We start from the raw sequence: 20,607 nt of genomic DNA, 5'->3' as shown, positions 1-20,607 counted from the left end.
AACAACAACACAGGTCTTAAAATGATAAGCTATGAACTAGTTGAATTTATGAAGAATATTACTGATTGTATTATGCAGAGAGCTGTGAACAAAGTCCCGCCCTCCTCCTCTCGGCCTGTCCCGCCCCTGTGTGCACTGCATTAGTTTAAATGAAACAGTCCCTTTAAAACACAAGGTCAGCTCGCTCAGGTCTACAGTGAGAAATATATTTACAACAGTTTGAGTTTTATAAGCGCCATTATTAGTCACGCGACACTGAAGTCATTCCTGCAGTGTTGTCCAAACACGTTAATTCACTGTTTCACTTCCACACGAGCTTTGACTGAACTTCTGTCAGTGCTTGTGTGCGCAGTGTGTGTTGTTAGAGCGCATCCACCTTTATGTTTGACACCAGCACAGCCCACGCTGAACTAACGGTAACCGAGGGGGAATGTTGCGCGCGCGCTCAGCGGTCACTCAGCAGCAGCAGTGAATGGGGCAGAGCCGCGCGCGCGCGCGCACACGCAGAGATCACTCGTCCTTGTTATTAACGTTAATAACGTTATCTCTCGCGTCACTCATGTCCCCCAACACAACGACGGCTGCCGCTGCTGCTGCTGCTGCCGCTGCGGATGAGGAGGAGGACGGGACTGCGGTTCAGGTGCACCGCTGTGATTGAAAGACAGGGGAGGAAGTTTGAACGAGCTCTGGAGGATAACCGTCCTGATTTGTCGACAAGTGCAAAGCTGTTTCACCTAGTTCGCCATTGTTTTTTTCCCCCCTTTCTTTTGTTTTTGTGTGTTTTTTTTTTTTCCGTGATGGGATTCCTTCAGGAGCGACCTGCCGCCTAACGACAGCCCCTCTGAGGTAAGGAGTGAAGCTAAACGACGGTGAACTAACAAAAGAGGACGGGAGCGGGATGCTGTGGTGGCTCCGGCAGTGTTTGGGGGGAGTTTGTGGTGGGCGAAAGTTAACTACAACATCCCGTCTGTTAGTAATGTGTGTGTCAGTTTGAGTGAAACACTCGGCCAAGTGCTGTGTGTGTGTGTGTGTGTGTGTGTGTGTGTGTGTGTGTGTGTGTCCTCTGAAGCTCGTGTCGGAGCGGGCTAGCGACTGACTGACACAAGTGTCCTGATACGAGCTCTCCCACATTATCTGCACCGTTGTCGGGGCTATTATTCTTAATCTTTGCCGCGGTTTGGCGCAGCTGTGGACCGGCTATCAGCGGACATTGTCAACGCACGCAAACTTGTGGTAAGTGAGTGCAAACGGGACAGACAACAAGGCTGCCATTGTACCGGATCAGCGGCGGATTAACGGAATTCCTTTTCTCTGCACTGTTTGAATGGCCTCCAGTCTCTCTCTCTCTCTCTCTCTCTCTGGCCGCCTCTGTGGGTATAACATCTTGATTTTTTGCTGCTTCACCCTCTGGCACTTGTTAGAAACAGTAAAGTATAAAAGAAGCTCACAGCCAGCGGGCCACCAAACCAGAGATGTCCAGCTGAGGTTGTTGTGAAACGTGGATGTGGACCGTGCTGGGCCACTTGTGGTTATTGTTGTCAGGGGGCTTGTGGCTTCATTGCAGATTAATGGTTCAGTCTAGAAAAAGTCAGAAAATAGTGACACAAATCTGTCCACTGCTTGTTTTGTCTGACTAACACTGAGAGGCGTTTAATTTGCAATGAAATAACAGTGATAAGCAGCAGATCTTCACATTTGATAAGCCACAATTTAATAATGTTTGATAACTGTCCAAAACGAAAACAAAATTGCTGCTGATTAAGTTTCCCCATTAATCAATCGATTCATCTACTAATTGTTTTATCTCTCGTACTGCAAGGTGTTGCCCCTGGCCTTTAAACCCAGGCTGCATAGGGAGAAGGACAAACACATGTCAAATAGGTCTTCAGGGTGTTGTTTGTCTGTCCTGCTGATAAAAGGCGGTTGTCTCCTGACTGGTCGTCACTGTTAGAGATTGTTCTGTGGGCTGAAGAAAGTCTAATTACACCCCACAGGCAGTGACACATCTCAGAGGTTGTAGCACTTTTATGTTAGAGTACTTACAGGCAGTAAACAAACACAGATTTCTCTGTTTCTTACTCCTCCACCCCTCCATCCCATACACTTGCTCATCATGCAAAACATGCACCGTGCCCCCACCCTCCCACCCACCCCCGTGTATGTGGCCAACCAACATGTGGGGAGGTAATCCCAGCTATTAGGGTAATCTCCTCAGTATGACGATCAATAGGGGAGGGTTTGCGGCGACTACCAGACAAGAGTAGCAGGGGGACAAAATTTGTGCTAAAGAAAAATGATTTAATCATCCAGATTAGGTCAGGAGACCGAGGTCTGGACAGGGGGGCTTGTTGCTGCAAAGAGGGGAGGGGGGGAGGGGTGCAGACAGAGCAGATAGGAAGATGTGAGGGGTAAGGCTATCTCCACGTTTCATGTGACAATGGGCTGACAACATTTTCTTTTCCTTAATCTGGTGTCAATGGAAACAAGAAAAACACAGTTTGAAATCAACAAAATGACTAAGAAACTGGTGGGAACACATTCTATAAGAAGGAGCCATGCTACTACAAAAACAGGTCTTGCACAAGGTAAGACAGAGGCTATGGGAACATAAAATCACAAAGAACAATCATGGCTCTTGGGCTTTGTTGAAACCTCGGGAGAAATAGGTGATCAAAACAGGTCAAAGTCATTATGCTGTTATTCCTGTGAATGCATTGTGAAGTACTTAAAATTACAGCATGTGCCAGTGGCTCACATCCAGAATATCTTGTATGCAGACTTTTTTTTTTTTTTTTTTTTGGTCAACCACATTTCACCTTTTGAAAAAGTCACAGACATGCCGGCAGGTTACAGCAATTATATCAACAAACTAGTATCTCTTTTATAGATAAAGCATGTCCATAATCTATAACCTAAATGTATTTATAAAGCATTTAATTTGTAATACAATCTTATAAAACTGGTCTATTTTGGCCTCATCCTCCCGCCTCCAGCTGCAGTTTTTGTGATCAAGATGAAAGTCACGGAAAAGCACCTGAGCAGGTTCAATACTTCATATATCATGTTTCGAGCAGTAAGACTTAAATGGAACGGCACATGGTCACATGTCTGCAAAATACGTGGATCTGCTAGTAAAATAGTCCGTGTGCATACATGTGCATGTTCTTGCTGAGTGTGCATCCTCTCTTCTGATGTTATAACTTCACAGCACAGCTTACAGGCCGACCGCCCTCTGGATACAGTGCAATGCTAACATATGCTAGCTGTCTCTCCCATGTTGTCTTTTGTCTGCATGCGGTGTGTTGTTCAGTGGCTGGACCTCGAGGCCCAAAATATTAAACAACTTAAAGTGGCTACATGCAAAAGAGATGGAATTGGATTCCTAAAAAGACAAAAATGATTTACCTAGATGCATTGAAAGAAAAATGATTTAATTAGAGCTAAAATAGTTGATGTGTTGCCAAACTTCACTGGTTTTTAGCTTTTCAGACATGACTATAAGGTTTTGGACTGTTGGTTGGCAAAACAAGATTAAATGTGTCAATTCAGGCATTAGGAAACTTGATTGTCATCTTTAACACCAAGATGTAACTAATCAGTGCATATCTCACATATATTGTGAAAATTCTCTCTTGGATCTACTTCGGTTTATTCAAATGCTACTTGTTTTTATGAAGAGTGTTGTCTTCTAATTAAAGTAAGGTGCTGCTTTAATGCAGTCCAACATTCGTCTCTCGTCACAAAGAAACTTTTCTTTGTTTGCCCCCCCCAAAACAAAAAATATTAGCAGAAGTGAGCATTGAATGCATTTTGTGATGACTCAAATAGGTTACTGGAAAAAAAGACCTTGCCCGTTAAGTCTCCAGTGGAGGAACTGGAGTGCAAACACCGGCAAAATGTCCAGATGGAAGATGGGAGGGATGAGTAAGGCGTCCACAGATCCCTTCTGCTTGGCCCCATTGAGACAGAGGGAGACGAGATTGGATGGGTCTGAGGGAGTCAGGTTACTATCGGCCCTATTCTACTCCAAAGAAGCGGTGGTGTAAAAGATGCAATACCCCTATGGGAAACCTAATCCAGACCCTGCTGCCAGCTGTCATTCTTTTGCTCCAGGGTAAAATCGCTAAGCAGGTATCGCCTTACCCTTCAATCCTTACCTTAATCATAGCAGGAAATTACACACATGTTGTTCTGTACTATAAATCAACATCGTCTTTGTAATTTGAGAATTTTGATCTTGTGCATTGATAAAGATCTACATATCACAAAAGAGCAACCCCATTCTTAGACCGTAAGATTTGATTGTAGGTTTAATAAAATGAGAAATTCTTATTTTAAAATTTTAAGTCATTTGCCTAAAATCAAAACCAAAACAGAATCACAGAGGAGATGTAAACACTCACGATATATCATACTAAAGCACTCAAGGTGACTGAAATATTATTGCACACAGGATATTATACTGTGCTTCATGTGAAGAAATGGTTCTTTTGACCTTGTACTTGATCCTATCATAATAGATCTTGATAAAAAGCGAGCAGCTGAATGAATCCACTTCTGTTCTGTTATTCGATCTACAATCATGCAATCTCTAAGATTTACTTCTGCTACTACTGTTACTACTAAAAGGCATTTTTGAGCAAAAAAAAAAACCTCTTGAAAAGTGCAAATGCTTAAAGGAGCAGTGTGTAGGATTTAGTGGCATCTAGCAGTGAGACTGCAATCTTGCCTCACCCTTTTCCTTCTTTAGTGTGTAGGAGAAATTGTGGTGGCTGTGGAACTTGAAATGAACAAATGAAAACATGCTTATAAATATTAAATTACATTTTTGCCAATAGATCCTCCCAAATGTAACATGCTGCCCTCTTAAATGTGCATATTTGCAGATTGATGGTAAACCGAATACCTTTGGTTGTGGAAAAAAAGGGGCTCTGTTCAATTGCGATGGCCATTTTTCATTGTTTGTTAATATTTGCAGATCAAACGATTAACTGACCAATTGAAAAAAGAAAAAGCAGATTATTAGAGAATGAAAATAATCTTTAGCTGCAGCTCTGTTGTCGTGTCAACCAAGTTGATAGGAGTTTGTCTCAAGAACTGATGCTTTAATCCTGAATTTTCTCCATAGAGAATAAATCACATATGATTCATTCATTTTCCAGGTCAAACCATATGAGCAAATTTCTAACTCTAATCTAATGTCACTTTAATCTAACATACACAGTGAGGGAAAAGTCAATTTTCTGTGGCTTCTGTGGCTTTGGAGCACACTGTACCATAGCCTGTATATTTAATCTGTGTTAATCTCTTATGTTTTCTGATTGACAGCGTGATCTATGTTTGGCTGAGACTAAAATGAATGACAGAGTTAAAATGTACACCTGACAGGTAGCAGGTCGACCAAAAGATGACCAAACTGATCGAGTCGAAAGACAGAAAGCAGCGTGACAGAGAGACATAAAGGGAGACAGTCAGAGCGAGTCTAAGCTGACCTTGCCATGATAATCTAATCCCTGTCGAGAGTGCTTTTTTTAGAGAGCAAGTTAATGCCAGCAGATTATACTCCAGTGTCTCCCACACTAGCCAATCCACACTGAAAAGAGAGTGGGTCCATAGTGGATCCTCAGACCTACCACAGTTGATACATTCACATCAATAATAGAAGGCAGAATCACGTCTTCCTCTTTGCCTTCCTGCTCTCTGTGGCATATAGTTTTTGATGTCTGCATTCGGGCTCCCGCGTCAGATCCCATCTTGTACATTTTTTAAGTGTGACTGTTCACATTTGCACAACAACAGGTAAAATCTCTGCAGAGAATCTCTCTTCTCTTTGTCAGCTCTCTCTTTCCCCTGCGTGTGCTTCACAAGCACTGAGGGGCATCCACGATAAAAGGCCACTCATCGAGCAGCTCATCTCATGCGATGAAGAGTAATCCCTGTATATGTTGTGTAACTGAGTGGAGGTTTGGACAAGGAGGGGGATGGGCACGGATGTGTGCAAGTTTGTCTGTGCTTGTGACTGTTGAGCTCATGGCTGTCTAATCTCTTAGGTACATTAGGCCGTTCGCCCACAGTACTGTGCTGCTTCACTGTTGTTCGTGCAGTGAAGTCATTCTAGGAACAGTGTTTGGTGTTGAATACCGTCTATAAGTGATGAAGTTATACATTAGTACTAGGCTGTGTGGAGATATATCAGTATGTATCAGTCACATCATATTGGGGTCATAATGCTGTCATTCTTATTATGCTGAAATAGTGAAGGATTGTTGGCTGTCGCCCTTGTCACTCTCTATGGCTCATTTTCTGTTACTTTTTTTAGCATGTTACTCTAACACGGTGCAGAGCATTACAGCCTAAAGCGTGGTCGCTATTTCAGTAATTGTCATTTCTGTGAACTTAAGTGAAGCTGGTTTTTGCTTGCTGTGAGGTGCATCAGACCTGAATCGCCAAGCGCGCTAACTGTTAACGCTCGTGTTGGATAGTCATTAAAAATGTCATCTCATGCAAGCACCTGGGAGTGTGTGTTGACTCCTGTACATCTGGAAGGAGTCATCTTCAACTGCATCAGCAGTGAATCAGCAGAGAATTTGTTTTCTGCATACGAACTCCAAAAAACACAAAGAAACACAAAACACTTTTCTTTTTTTTTCTTTTGCTGGGGCATCATTCTGTACAGGTGTTCAATATGGCTGACTGCTCTTTATTATACAAGGAGAATGACTTCCACTAGGACTTAGTGATCCGTTCAGGATTTAGGTTCTATATGTGTCGTGAACCAGAGCTAAAAATGTGTTTCAGTCAGATATTAAACATTTCAAATTTAAAAAGCTGATTATTTTTGGGACACTTTAAATGCACTTAGATATAGTTTGTTGTACTTCATCGTGTTAAATGAATTAATCATTGCACGTTCTCGACTGTAAATAAATTGTAACAAGCAACGTGTCCTGCTAAAATATTAGCAATGTAATCTAAAAATCTGTGACTTTGCCTTCAGTGTCAGGGCTTGGCAGTAGTAGCAGTTATCGGTGCTATTGGCAAGTATTTTGAGAAATTGGCAAGCGATTCTAACATAAAAAAAAAGAGGTAACAAGAAGTAAAATATGCACCCAAAAAAATATATATATATTTTTACAAATATTTGTTGCATTAGTGATATGTAAATATTGCAGTCAGAACTGGAACCAAACAGCACAGCACTGGTGCGTTTATTTGTGTGCACTGACATCTGTTTTAGAGAAAACGTGCAAATGTGCAAAAGTGTGTGTGAAAGTTTGACCAACCCAAAAACACAAACTGTAAAGAATTTTGTTAAATTCTTGTAATAAAGCTTTTAAACGTTCTCTGACGTGTGACTGCACAGTGTCAGAAATACTCAAAATATGAAGCAACCAGGTCACTTTAGGCTTTAAAGCCTCCAGGAACTCGACGTTGCCATTTTTTAAATGATAGTATTTTCTGTGATTATCTATAAGCATCTTAAAAAAACACTAACAGGGTGATTTGATTTTCTCGTTGTGTTTCTATTTAGACTACATTTACATCTACATATAATCAGTGTGCATATTAGTGCCTCTGTTGTGTGTTTGCAGGTGGTGGAAAACAGACAGGATTATTGGACACAAAACAGTAGATGCGAGCTGAGGCTTAGTGAGTGACTATGGCTTTGAACACAAGCATAAGGACAGTCACATGCTATCTCCAGTCAGGGGTATGTTGGCACAGGCTTGTTGCTGGTTGTTGAGTGTATTTGGATGACTTCAGCACATACACACACACTCGCACAGGCACATATACATGCACAGTCATGGGGTTCTGCCAGTACAGTTGCAGAATTTTACAGACAGAGTAAGTGGACATTTCTTGCGTCCAAATAAAGGAAGGTATTTGGGGGTTTTCTGGTACGTTGGATGCGAGAATATCTTACAAAGGGGAAATGCTATTTCCAGATCCCGGCAGGAAATTACACCCACAGCTTCTGTGCAGCAACCAGGCACACAGGCAGTGCACACACATGCAACACACCGACAGTGGATATTTTCATGCAAGGACACACACACACACACATCACAGCACACAGGCTCTCAGCATCAGTGTTCCTGACCATAGGGAGTTTGTGCTGAGCTGGTTGGGACGTCAGGATGAATCAATGCGAGGACAGCTGACTGGACATGCCTATTCATCTGCCAAAGAAAAGGGAGAAAAAAAGGGAGTGAGAGATTCTAAAAGAAATGAGTTAAGCCCCGGAGCAACATGTTTGGCTCTCTGCATTACTTTACAGATCCTGCAAAGAGCTTTTAGTGTTTATGGGATGAAAGAGGAAGAGGTGGAAAAGATGGTGACAGAGAGAGGAAGGAAAATAAATTATTGTATAAGATTGATTTTTTATTTTTTATTTTTTGGTTTAAATTCAGCAAACAAAGTGCTTGTTGTGAAGCACATCACAAGTATATGATCTTATATGACTGAGCAAAAATAGGATAATGCAGATGTAAATATATATATAGCACACACACTAAGCACATTGCTTTGACAAAGGCATAAGCTCATACTGTAGAGGCGGCTAACTCTGTACTGATGGCCCGTTTATTCCCATCTGTTGCCCTCAGCTCTCTGACTTTATCCCCATTGTGTTAACTCATTACATTCGCCTTAACCTTAACCCCTTAATTGCCACCCTCCAGTTTCTCGTGCACATCCTCCCCCTCTTGGAGACAGTGTGCCACATTGCCCATGCACTAATCTGACAGCGTCTGCCTACCAAACACCTGCCACGTCCGGAAAAACCTCCTAAACCCCTTCCATATTCCAGATACAAACACCCATTCCAGCGTGAGCGGATTCAGCACACATGACCGCGAGCAGGCAGGCAGGCAGGCATGCAGACCGACAGATGCAACCGTGGATGCAGATACAGATAATTAGACAGACAACTTCATCCCCTGAAAAATCATACCAGAGTCAATCTCTTTCTCTGGCCTTTATGTGGACGTGCACCTAGTTATTCCTCATATTCAAAAGACTGACAAGACAAACAAGAGTTGTCTTTTGTCCTGCCTCTTTGCCCAGACATGTATTCGAAGACAGTGACGTGTAGGCCTAGGCCTCTTTGCTTTAACAATACCTCTCTCGACCCCCCAATGAGGGGTGGAGGGCCAGACATGAGGCGATGTGACAGTTCTGGTGCGACCCACACAATAGCAGGTTTTTCTTTTGACTGCCTGGCTGGCTATACGCCACAGAGTACTTTCTTTCACTGTTAACAGTCTAACAAATAGTCATGTTTGCCCAAGATACACACTGAACCACATCAGACCGTGCCTGTAACATGTACTGTTTTCATGTAGAGTGCCACACATGCCTGTACTGTTACTGGATGGTTAAATTCTGCATATAATCAAGTCATATATATCAAACTTGCTGGTTAATCATTGGCCTCATGTGTATGAAGGTTTGATTCTGCGATATTTCACCTACTTTATGTACAATAATATTTAGAAATGTACCTTATTACCTTTAACCACAATCTTACGTTAACCCCAGAATCAGGGCTTCGTGTGTGTGTGTGTGTGCCCATATGCAAGCTTTAAAAATGTTTGTTGATAATGGATTATTGATCGTGAATTAGAGTGGACTGCCCCTCAGGGTTCATCCTGGTTGGCCAGGAATGAATACATTTCTTCACGCTTCACCTCACACACTCAATTTAGGCACAGGAAACCAAAGGACCATCACACACGCATGCGCACACGCGCACACGCGCGCGCACACACACACACACACACACACACACACACACACACACACACACACACACACACACACACACACACACACACACACACACACACACACACACACGTTGAGACACTGACCCGCGCTCTAATGCGCACAGACAGGCGTCGCTCATCCACCAAGGGACAAAGGTTATTCTAAAATCTGTGTGATGCAAATTTCCTCAGTGGGATATCTCTCTTAGTACATGGGCTGCAGTTTTTATGCATACTGAGTGAAACTAGCTTAGTTTAGAGTGAAATCATTCTCTGTATCTCTGTAAAACTTCTCTACATTCAAGGAAACAAAGAAGCTTTTTGAACAACACTAATGAACATTTTTATGCTTTTACTATTCTGAATTCTAAAGGTGACTTAACAGGCATGAGAGTCTGTTTATGCATCATCACTGTTAAAATATCCAAACTAAATAACAGTTTGGCACTCTTTGCACCGCTCCTTCTTTTACAGGAATTGCCAAATTGGGGAATATATTTATTTTTACTGTTGAATATATGAAGCTTACATTCAAATTATTATTTTCTTCTTTTATGTGATGCTAATAATAATAATAATAATAATAATAATAATAATAATAATAATAATAACAACAACAACAACAACAACAACAACAACAACATCTGACTGACCTTTTCTGTGAATTTGTATTAATTTTAATTTATTTTTCTTTTTTCTTCTCAGGTATTCTTCCCAAAACAGTATGCACGTTCATAAAGAACATCTCTTCACAAGTCAGGATGGAAACTAAAGCTGTGATGTTTTCCAAGTTTTTGATGTCCATTCTGAGAACTCACTAATTTTTGGAAGAAACTTTACATAGTTGGAAAAAGAATTTGTTACACAGCTGTGTTTTTTTTTTAAACATACCAGTGCTCCAGGAAAAGTGATGGAGACAGAAGAGAGGGAGGATGTATCCCTGAAACCTGCAGCTAATATAAAGGCAGACACAGAGGAAGATGTGACCTCCGGCCACACATGTGGGGTGTGTGGACGCAGCTTTCCGCTTCTCAGCTCTCTGTCCCAGCACATGAGAAGACACACACGGGAGAAGCCGTACAAGTGTCCGTACTGTGAGCACAGGACGGCTCAGAAGGGCAGCCTGAAGGCCCACATTCGAAGCCATAAACTGGGCCTGTTCAGCCATAACCTCAGTGACAAGGACAAGGACGGGGATGGAGATCAAGAGCAGAAAGATAACACTCAGACTCCTGTACCTCCCGAAATTGTCAGCACGTCTGACAAAGCTCATAATGTCAACGGGAAGGTGAAGAAGAAAGGAGCCAAGAAAAAGGTTAAGGGTAAAGATGGTGTTGAGGTCAGTGAAGAGGCTGATGGTGGGTCCTGTACCTGTACCATCTGTGGCCAGGTTTTCCCTCAGGTACTACTCCTTAAATCCCACATGAAGAGGCACCGCACCTCCCAGGATCACGGTTGTCGGATTTGTGGACGCCGTTTCCGCCAGGCATGGTTCCTCCAAAGTCATATGCGCATTCACCGGGTCAAAGCCCAGCTAAGAGGTGGCAAAAGCAACGAGCTGCCTGCTACCGTCAACGGAGTTCCTCAGGATCCAGCATCGCTGACAAATGAAGAGTGCCTGTACGAGCTCTGTGCTGGCTGTGGTAACTTCTTCTCAGACCGCAAGACACTGCGAATACACGAAAGGCTACATAAACTGATCCACAGTCGTACTCAGACACAAAGTCTACCAGAGGAAGCAGTTGAAGTCTCTGATCCGCATATTGCTAAGAGGCATTTTTTGGAAAGCCTGAACCTCACATGTGTTGGGCAGAAAGAGACCTCTGAGGAAAAGAGCCTAGGCAGGCGAATTCCAGAGCTGGATCCAGTTTGTAGCTACCAAGCATGGCAGTTGGCCACAAGGGGACGACTAGTGGAGGTCACAGAGAAATGTTTGGGATGGGAGGAGAGGCTAGCAGATGCTGAGGTGGCATATGACACAGAAAAGGGTGAGTATGTACCTCTGAAGCAGGAGAAGAAGAGGAAGCAAATAGACACCTCCAGCTCCAACAATAAGAAGATCAAGGGCGATACAGGCATTGATCAGACATCAAACAGCTTGGCTCAGACTAAAGGTGGTGACAAGAGGATTTGCCAGAAGGACCGGATCCTGTTGAACGGACTTGGTCATGCGTTTTATGAGGCGCTGCAGACTAAAAAAGTCAAAGACTCCACACCTAAACAGACCAACAGCATCAGGAGTCAAGACCAGGAGGGTAAGCCATACACACCACACCACAATACCTGCACTACAGTTTGGACAAGACAATAGTTCAAAACAGGAATCAATTACTAGGCCCAGTTTGTGCTGAGGACAGTTTCTTTGTATTGAGTGTTGCACTCTTCTTGTTTTATAAAAAGGTATCAAAGGTTATGTTTGTGGACATGCAGATGTGCCACTTTGTCTGATAAAAACTGCTTGCTTCAGTAATAGACAGACCAAAGGTCTGTCTCTGATGTTGCTGTAAGGTAAATTAAACTTAGCAGGCTGTCAGTGTGAATATTCAATACTCAAACAACTCAGTATTGACTGAAAAGCAGTAAGAATTTAACATTCTAGTCAGAGGTATACTGGTGGATACAGAGGTAGGTAAACTGTAGTTTTCCACTCACTGATACAATTGATCTGAAAACAGGTGAGTCAGCCTCATTCAGATAGAGTTTACTTGGGTTTACCCTCCACTATGCCCCTGATTGTAGTGTGGAAAAGGGAGACCTCTAGTGAATTTATGATTACATTTCAGCAAATCCCATTAAGGTTAATACACCTAGGCTCCAGAAGATTTTTAAGATTTTTATTGCAAAGTGTTTTAAACAGCTACAGAATTATTTTTATAGCTATTTGTATATAACAATATGAATGTGATGTGAATATTTATCATTTAAAGTTCTGGTGGTTTAAAAGCTCAATCATTTCAGCAGAAATTCTTAATGTGCTTTACTTGCACACTTGGAACAGCTTTAATTAGAGAACAGGGGCTTTAGAATAATTTATATTTTTCTAAATAACATATCAGTATCTTTCAAACTGATAAAGTACACTGTTATTATCTCTAGGCAGATATCACATTGCTTCTTCTGCTCTTTACCTACAGATAAAAAGACACACTTCTGTGAGCACTGTGATTTCCACACTGTAGATGCCTCACTACTCAGGTCTCACCTGCACAGGCAGCACCAGGACTTCCTGGGTCCCTACAGCAAACACAGCACCGTTTTGGACAACATTAGCCAAAGTGGTCCCAAAGCCTCAAGATACATGGACTACCTCAGAAACAGGAGTGTGTTACTCAGTCAGCCATACTGGAATCCTTACACATGTCTGCCTAGCCAGGGTTCAGCAGAGTCAAACATTAAGACAGAAAAGTCAAATAGCACTGAGGTCAAAGGGCAGGGACATGCTGCTAGTGATGCTGGCAGTCTTCTTAATCTGTCCTCATTGCCAGTAAGTGAAGGAGACAGCGCTGTAAATTATCCAGTAAAAACAGAGGGCCTGGTAAGACATCAGTGCCCATACTGTGCCCACACTACCAACTACCCAGAAGTGCTGTGGATCCATCAGCGCGTTGCACACAGGGTGGATGGCAGCAGCTCGATGGCACCCAAGTGGGCACCCTGCGCCAACAGCCCCAAGAGCTTAAAGCCAGGTGGTACGCAGTGGAGACGCACTGGGCCTCCCCCCTTCCTTGAAGGCAAAGACTGTCCCGCTTTACCTGCTCCAAGAACTCAGCGCACACAGGCTCCAGGCTTCACATCCCACAGCAACAACAACAGCAAGCAGTCAGCCCCCAAGACTCAATCAGGTGTTCCCAAGTCCAAGCATCAGTCCAAAGACTCGCGCTCTTCCGATGGGACACAGTCTAGTGGGAGGACAGGACTCCTACCTCAAAAGAAGTCTGGTGAACATAAGCGGGCAGAGGAGGGTGGAAGTAAAAGCTCCAGGGCCCAAGCTACTTCATCGAGCAGTATTGCACACAGCAAGAATGCCCCTAGTTTCCAGCCTACAAGCAGTCCCAAACACAGAGGCCACAGAGCTGCAGTGGAAGCAAACTTCCCACAGGAAGGTTTGGGGTTTATGTTGGCCAGAAATCATGGCGGGAGTTCATCCAATGCAGCTGCAGAAAGAGCCCATCGCAGGCAGCCGTGTGACTCCTCTTCAGGTCCTAAGGGTCCTGATCTGTGGGCTGCCATGAACATGTGGGGTCACAAAGCTTATTTAGAACCATTACGTTTCGCTCAGGGAAAGAATGAGGCGACAGGAGAAACGCAAATGGACATTGATATTTTGAGCGTCCTGAAAAACTACAGTCCACATGATCTGGCTGCTCTTTACCAGCACTGGGGGTTTGTTGATCCCAGGATTGATCCACAAGGTGAGGAGGAGCTTTGTTTTTCTGTTTAATCTACTGGAAATGAACAGAGAAAAAAACAACTGAATACCGATTTGTTCAAGATGGAGGCTGAACTGATTAAAAGATGTTTGACTGCTAAAATTTAAATGGATTAAACATTAGTGAGTGCTTGACTTTATCCACTAAGAGTTCTAATGTTATGTTTGACACTAAACAGGCCTTTATTTTAAAACGTGCAAATCAGAATGAGACCAGAATATTTATATTGATGTGCTATTTCTATACTTTAATTTTTACAGCATTGTTGCAGTTAAATGGAAATTTTGGAAAAGAAGTCCATTCCACATCTGAAGCTTCCAAACAAGTATGTATTCTCTGCAGCAGCCAGCAAATATTCTATTTTTAAAATGATAAAAACTAGATGAAAATGTCTGCTAGCCTGCAGATGAGCCAACAACAGTTAAAAAGGCCTGTTCATGCCAGTTTTACATTTATATTATAATATAGATACACACTCACCGGCCACTTCATTAGGTACACCTGTACCATCCAATGTGATCCAATACGACAGCTCTGCTGTGAATTCAACTTTTATGAGGCTGATCATTTTCTGTTTTGTGTGTAATATTATGGCCCTCTCATGCATGTAAATGGGGTGGCCAAAATATTAGAAACAGCTCTCAATATAAGGCAGTCCAGTTAAATACGACTGCAAACTACAACCTCAATAATGAACACATAGATAAACAAAGACCTCTATTCTAATTAATACCTCTCTGACAGCGTCAATCAAAACTGAATATTATGTTTTTTAAAAGGCAGAATTTATAGCTGGGTGGTTTTATTGGATCACATTTGTACCTAATGAAGTGGTCAATGAGTGTGTTTATGTGTGTCTTATTGAGTTAAAACCGCCTTTACTAACAACATCAATTAAATACTTTAAGAAATAAAATTCATATCTTCAGTAAAGAAAATAGCTGAGATGCTGTTAGACTGTCATCTACTAATGTGAACAAACCTTCATCCCCATCAGAAAGGGTAAGGTTATTATATCTTAGATGATATACTTTATGTTCATGTACTACTCACAGTCAGCCAGTGGTGTGTTGACTACATCAGAGATTTTGTCTTAATTACAGGTGAACTGAAATGAATAACTCTAAAGTCAGTTCACTGCAAACCTGATGTGTCAGTTAACTGTCTAAAATTAAGATCAGCGTAAAAGTCCTTCTCTCCCTCACGAGTGTGTACAGTATGTCTTCACCAACTGTGTGCTGCTGTTCTCTTGTCTCTACCTTGTCTGCGTCTGAATACAGTATGCCACTTCGGTGCACACGTGCGTCTGCGTATTTTCATGTGTTTGCGTGCGCGGCTGTCAACTTCCACAACCTGGCTGTCTCTACCTTCTCGTTTTCGTAAGAGAGGCTGACAGGGACGAGGCAAACACATAATAAAAAAACATTGTTGTCCCCCTCAGGGTAAAACTCGCCCAGCATCTCCATATGGTGTGTCATCAGCCTGTCAGTCAGGCCTACCCTGATGCTACCTACAACTGTTCTTCTCCTCTTTCCCCTAGAGTAATATGTGGGCAACTTTTTAAACACTAGAGATGAGCAATATCTCATTCTGTAGGGTTGAGGAATTACAAATGAGATCAAACTAATATGGATAACACTGTGGGGGACAGGTTTTGCTCTAGGAGCTGACAAATTATTAAAGCTTGTTTTATTTTCTTTTTTTTATATTTTTCACGTCTTCAATTTTTACATTTTTAGGAAGGTATTCGCTTCACTCTCTCTATAATATACACATTTCATGGCATGAAGCGATTTTTGTGAAATTTGAAATCAGGGACCTTGTAGGTCAACTAATACAGTTGCTACTGCATAAAATATCATAGCATAGTGTGACAGGGCCTGCATTAGACAACATCATATCCTCAGACAGTTGATTATCACTGAACACCCTAAAATTTTTGCACCCAAATGTATCAGGTAACAACTCTCCACATATTTAATTTGTTGATTTAATCAATTTTCTTTACATGCTGGATGAAACTGTGTAAAGCAAGTGTTGCTAAAATTCTAAATGAAATATCATTTCAATGTAAAATTGCACAAAAAAAGGTTTTATGCCATGAAATGTGTATATTATGGAGAGATATGAAGCTGATACCTTCTTATAAATGAAAAACTGAAGATGATCTTTAATAATTTGTCAGCTATTAGAGCAAAAACCATCCCCCACATTGCTATCCATATTATTAATTTGTAATTCCTTGCCCTTACAGAATATGATATTACCCATCTGCTCTTTTTTAGGAGACAACATGTTTGTTATTTTGTCATTACTAAACCAGGTTATTTGAAATTGTACTGAAGAATTACTTCAACTACAGTGTGTAATATGTTAATAATACGAAAATATATTGAAATTTTCTTGGACAATAGCTGATGCAAACAGAAGTAAAATAAATGAAGCAGACTGTCTTAAAATATTTTTACTCTAAAACATTACATTTTTTAAGAAATAGAAACATGGATTATCATTTTAGAATAAAAAGAAAAAAATGAATTTCCTTTAAAAATGTTTTACCACCTGTTGGAAATTCATGTTAACTGTGTGGCTTCAGACTAGTATCATAAATAAATAAAATAAAAAATATGATATTTTGAATATTTCAAATTGAAATTGTGGGTGTGTATGACTATGAACATTTGTTGACAGTGTGCATTATTCACACACACATTCAGTGTTATTCTAACTGGTGTGCCTCGCGCTTCTCTCTTGCAGATGAACAGCCGCTCCACTTCCTCCTCAGGGTCTCTTCATAAAGGAACGTGAACATACATCGTGTTCATGTTGGCTCTCAGCCTGCACGATACTACTGAACAAAGAGGCCTGCTGTTCTTTAAAGGAACCAGCCATAACTCCTACAAAAGGACAGAGGCACTGGATAATGCACAAAATATGCAAAATCAATGAGGTGGAGTCTTATTATTTTGTAATATGGTTGTTTAATTTGAAGTGTTATGCATGCTTTTTGTTTGTTAAGAGTGTGTTCAGTACCAAAACACACATTGAGCTTACTGTAAAAATACTTAGCGGGTGGGGAGGAAATTAAATTTGAAGCTACATTTACAAGGAGAAAGAGGACGTTATATTAAAAGGCCCACAGATATCAGTGAAAAATGAGCTCCAGCTGGTGATCCAAGCAAGAAAAACAGCAGATCTTGTGATTTTTGTGATTGTGACTGGATGCCAAAAATACATTTCTAAAGATGTAAGCTGCGACCTGAACATTATACTTTACTTTCACCTCTCTATATACGGTTCAGTTTGTTGTTGTTTTTAAATGGCACCTACAAGGTTGTAGCATGTCCTCTTTTGACTTTTGTTTCAAGGTTAGGACTGTATTTGATTATTTAACATTTGTATTATGCAACAGGGATCTATCACTATGCTACGACATGTATAGTGCTGGTAAATTTAGAGGAATCAAGTGACGTTCTCAGTTACAGTTACCAGCAAAGCAGTTCACCTCCACAGTTTTCACTTAGAAAAATAAACAGGCATGATGTCACTACGGGAGGGTTTAATTAGAGCTAAATCTGTCCAGATTCCAGGCTTTAGCTTTATTAGCTCATTATCCCACACACATTTAGAGTAACAGGATGCACTGGTTATGTTTTTTCCCCCCACACTGGATGTTCAGCCCACAATCACAAGTAATGCATTGACTTCAACTCAAATAGCTCAAAATGAACATTTTACCCAAGACAAGTGGAATTTATTTGTGATCAGTTTGTACTCAAATATACCGACATGCTGAAGGGCATCATCAGTCAGCCATCTTCGATCTTCTGTTACAATCTGTAGTGCCAGTAACCAAGTTAACTAACTGCTCACCTCCAGTTTACAGCCACAAATTATACAACTTAATGTAAAATCATCAATAACTAGGGTGTCATTAAATCTGTTTTGCAGACAGTGGGAGCGGCACCATGGCAAATCCATAGTTATTGCCAAACCTAAGGTCCAGAATGGACCAGTTCATGTAAACCAGAGAAATCTACCTAAATTGGTGGCCATCGTTGTAGCCAGTCCAACATGTGTCAAAATGACCAGTCGACAATAAAATGTGGTGTCCTGCTTTATAATTCTATTATCTGTCCTTTTTTTTCTCCTCCTGTCAGACAGGTAGTGTAAACATCTGCGCTCGTCTCACATTGTGCTAGTGATGTAGCAATTTAATGCTGTGATTTTAGAGGTAGAAACTGTAGCGATAACAATTTCTACTGACGTGGCCCTGACCTACATCTGCCAGTGAAGCTACTAAAAATAAGAAGAAATATTTGTTTGTTTTTTTAATTCACCTCGTTCTCAATTTGTTTTCATGTGTTTCTGTTTGCAGATTTCTTTAGTTTGTTTATATTTTAGTTCTGATTCAACGTATTCACCTCCCATAGAGAAATAGTCTATGCATTTAACAAAAAGCCATCAACTTATGGATTTCTTGGGAGATCTTGAGAATACATATTTCATTACTGGAGTATTGACTTTGATCTGTGTGGATTTTTTTTTTTTTTTTTTTTCGATAAATGTTGTAAATGATCGTTTTATTTAATGGTCTTTTTTGTTTGCTAAGAGTGGAATTTCAACACTCAGAAGTACTTGATATTTGTAGTAACCACAGAAAATGTTGAAAAAAATTTTTTTTTTTAGTGAAACTTGAGGTCAGAGTGAAGTTCCCGCAGGAGGTATTATCGAGCCTGTGACCTGTAAAGATGCTGTTGCAGACAGTTAAGGAGTTGAGGAGAGACAGGAAACAGTGAGACAGCGATTTTAATGCAAGCCTGAACTTTTATGCAAACCTAAAGCTTAAAGTTGAGCTCTCACTGGGTTCAGTTTTGTGACTATGTTAACATGTTTCATAGTTAATAATTATGTTGGGATCAGAATTTCTATTTTCATCAGTTCCGCATTTTGTCTGATTGTATAAAAATATCCAAATAAAGTTGGTCAATGTAGATTTCTTTCATAATAGTGCTGTTGTCATTATTACCACACACAGACACTCACTAATATGTGCTCTTTGCTTGGATTTAATTAGTAATTTGTGCATCTCAAGGCACCTGAAAATGTCACTACATGGTAAATGGACTGTACTTCAGCAGATTATCAAACAGAGAAGATTCAAGAATCTGGCAGAGATCCAGAAAGAGTGGAATGAGGCGGGAGTCACGGCTTCAAAAACCACCACATTCAGACGCATCCGGGAGATGGGCTACAACTGTCAGGTTCCTCGGGTCAAGCCACTTCTGAGCCTCAGCCAACGTAGGGAGCATAGGACCTGGCCCCTGCCCATACCGCCAGAAGCACCAAAACCTGGTTTAACGCCCATGCCATCACAGTGTCCGACTGGCCAGTCAACTCGCCAGACCTAAACCCCATTGAGAATCTATGGGGTATTATCAAGAGGAAAATGAGGGCCACCAGACCCAAAAACAAAGAAGATCTGACAACAAGCATCAAGCAAATCTGGGCTTCCATAACACCCACGCAATGCCACAGGCTGATTGCCTCAATGCCACGGCGCATCGAGGCAGTGATTAAGGCAAAGGGATTCCCAACCAAGTTTTGAACATTGACATATCGTTTAGAAAGTACCATATTTTGACTGATTTGATGTGATCCTAATTTCTTTCTTTTTTTCAGCAAAAACTGAGAAGTAAATGGTGATTTCTTCACAGTATTCTAATTTTTTGAATTTCTGTTTTCATGGATCTTTTGAGCTGGAAGCCCAAAATATGTAAAAATAAACAAATAAATACTTGAAATCATTTGAACTGTGGGCCCTGAATCTATAATCTATGAAAGTTTAACCTTTTTAATGGAATTATGGAAATAAGTAAACTTTTCTATGATATTCAAATTTTTTGGAAAGGGGGTCCTGTGGTGTGTGGTGTGTGAGTGTGTGTGGGTGTGTGGTGTGTGGTGTGTGTGGTGTGTGTGTGTGGTATATATTATATATATATATATATATATATATAGATAGAGAGATATATATATATATATATAGTGAGTGAGTGAGTGAGTGAGAGAGAGCGCCTTTCTAGTCTCATACACTGATGGCATTAGCTGCCATGCAAGGTGCCAACTGCTCATCAGTTTGAGGAGTTAACCATTCATTCACATTCACACACTGATAGCACAGTCGTCGGGAGCAATTTGGGGTTCAGTATCTTGCCCAAGGACACTTCAGCATGCAGACTGGAGGAGCTGGGGATTGAACCACCGATCATTTGATTAGTGGATGACTCCCTCTACCTCCTGAGCCACAGCCGCCGCCCGAGTCAAGAATTAAGACAAATGAAAGCTTTTATATAGAGTACATCATCTTCATGCCACACTTTCTAACAAATAGTACATCTGAGCTTGTG

The 20,607-nt window shown here is 41.2% G+C and overlaps 2 protein-coding genes across 9 annotated transcripts in view; one reads left to right on the top strand and one right to left on the bottom strand.

The window, feature by feature from the left end:
* The window catches only part of LOC104931635 (relaxin-3 receptor 1), a 75,383-nt gene that overhangs the window by 24,626 nt on the left and 30,150 nt on the right, over positions 1–20,607 (bottom strand). The window contains exons 3-4 of one of the 7 annotated variants that reach the window (XR_003463558.1): positions 8,105–8,183; positions 1,240–1,966 (exon numbers count right to left, since the gene is read on the bottom strand). The exons of 3 other annotated variants lie outside the window; for them this stretch is intronic. The gene's annotated coding sequence lies outside the window, so the exon portion shown is untranslated. Of the gene's footprint in view, positions 1–1,239; positions 1,967–8,104; positions 8,184–20,607 lie in introns of those variants that run through there. 3 more of the 7 variants (XR_003463560.1, XR_003463561.1, XR_003463562.1) reach the window with 3 other exon arrangements.
* On the top strand, positions 166–19,197 carry LOC104931631 (zinc finger protein 516). Of its 2 annotated transcripts, XM_027286737.1 has the most exons (6): positions 166–846; positions 1,070–1,233; positions 10,476–12,025; positions 12,905–14,182; positions 14,461–14,525; positions 16,958–19,197. In XM_027286737.1, the coding sequence occupies exons 3-6, from the start codon at positions 10,681–10,683 to the stop codon at positions 17,006–17,008; spliced, it is 2,739 nt and encodes a 912-aa protein (XP_027142538.1). In that variant the 5' UTR covers positions 166–846; positions 1,070–1,233; positions 10,476–10,680; the 3' UTR covers positions 17,009–19,197. The 2 variants fall into 2 exon arrangements, with proteins under 2 accessions (XP_027142538.1, XP_010744980.2); XM_010746678.3 differs by lacking the exon at positions 1,070–1,233.

This window comes from Larimichthys crocea, chromosome XIII (genome assembly GCF_000972845.2).
Source record: "Larimichthys crocea isolate SSNF chromosome XIII, L_crocea_2.0, whole genome shotgun sequence".
In the NCBI taxonomy this organism is placed as follows: domain Eukaryota; kingdom Metazoa; phylum Chordata; class Actinopteri; family Sciaenidae; genus Larimichthys; species Larimichthys crocea.
This window is presented reverse-complemented; position numbering and strand designations above follow the sequence as displayed.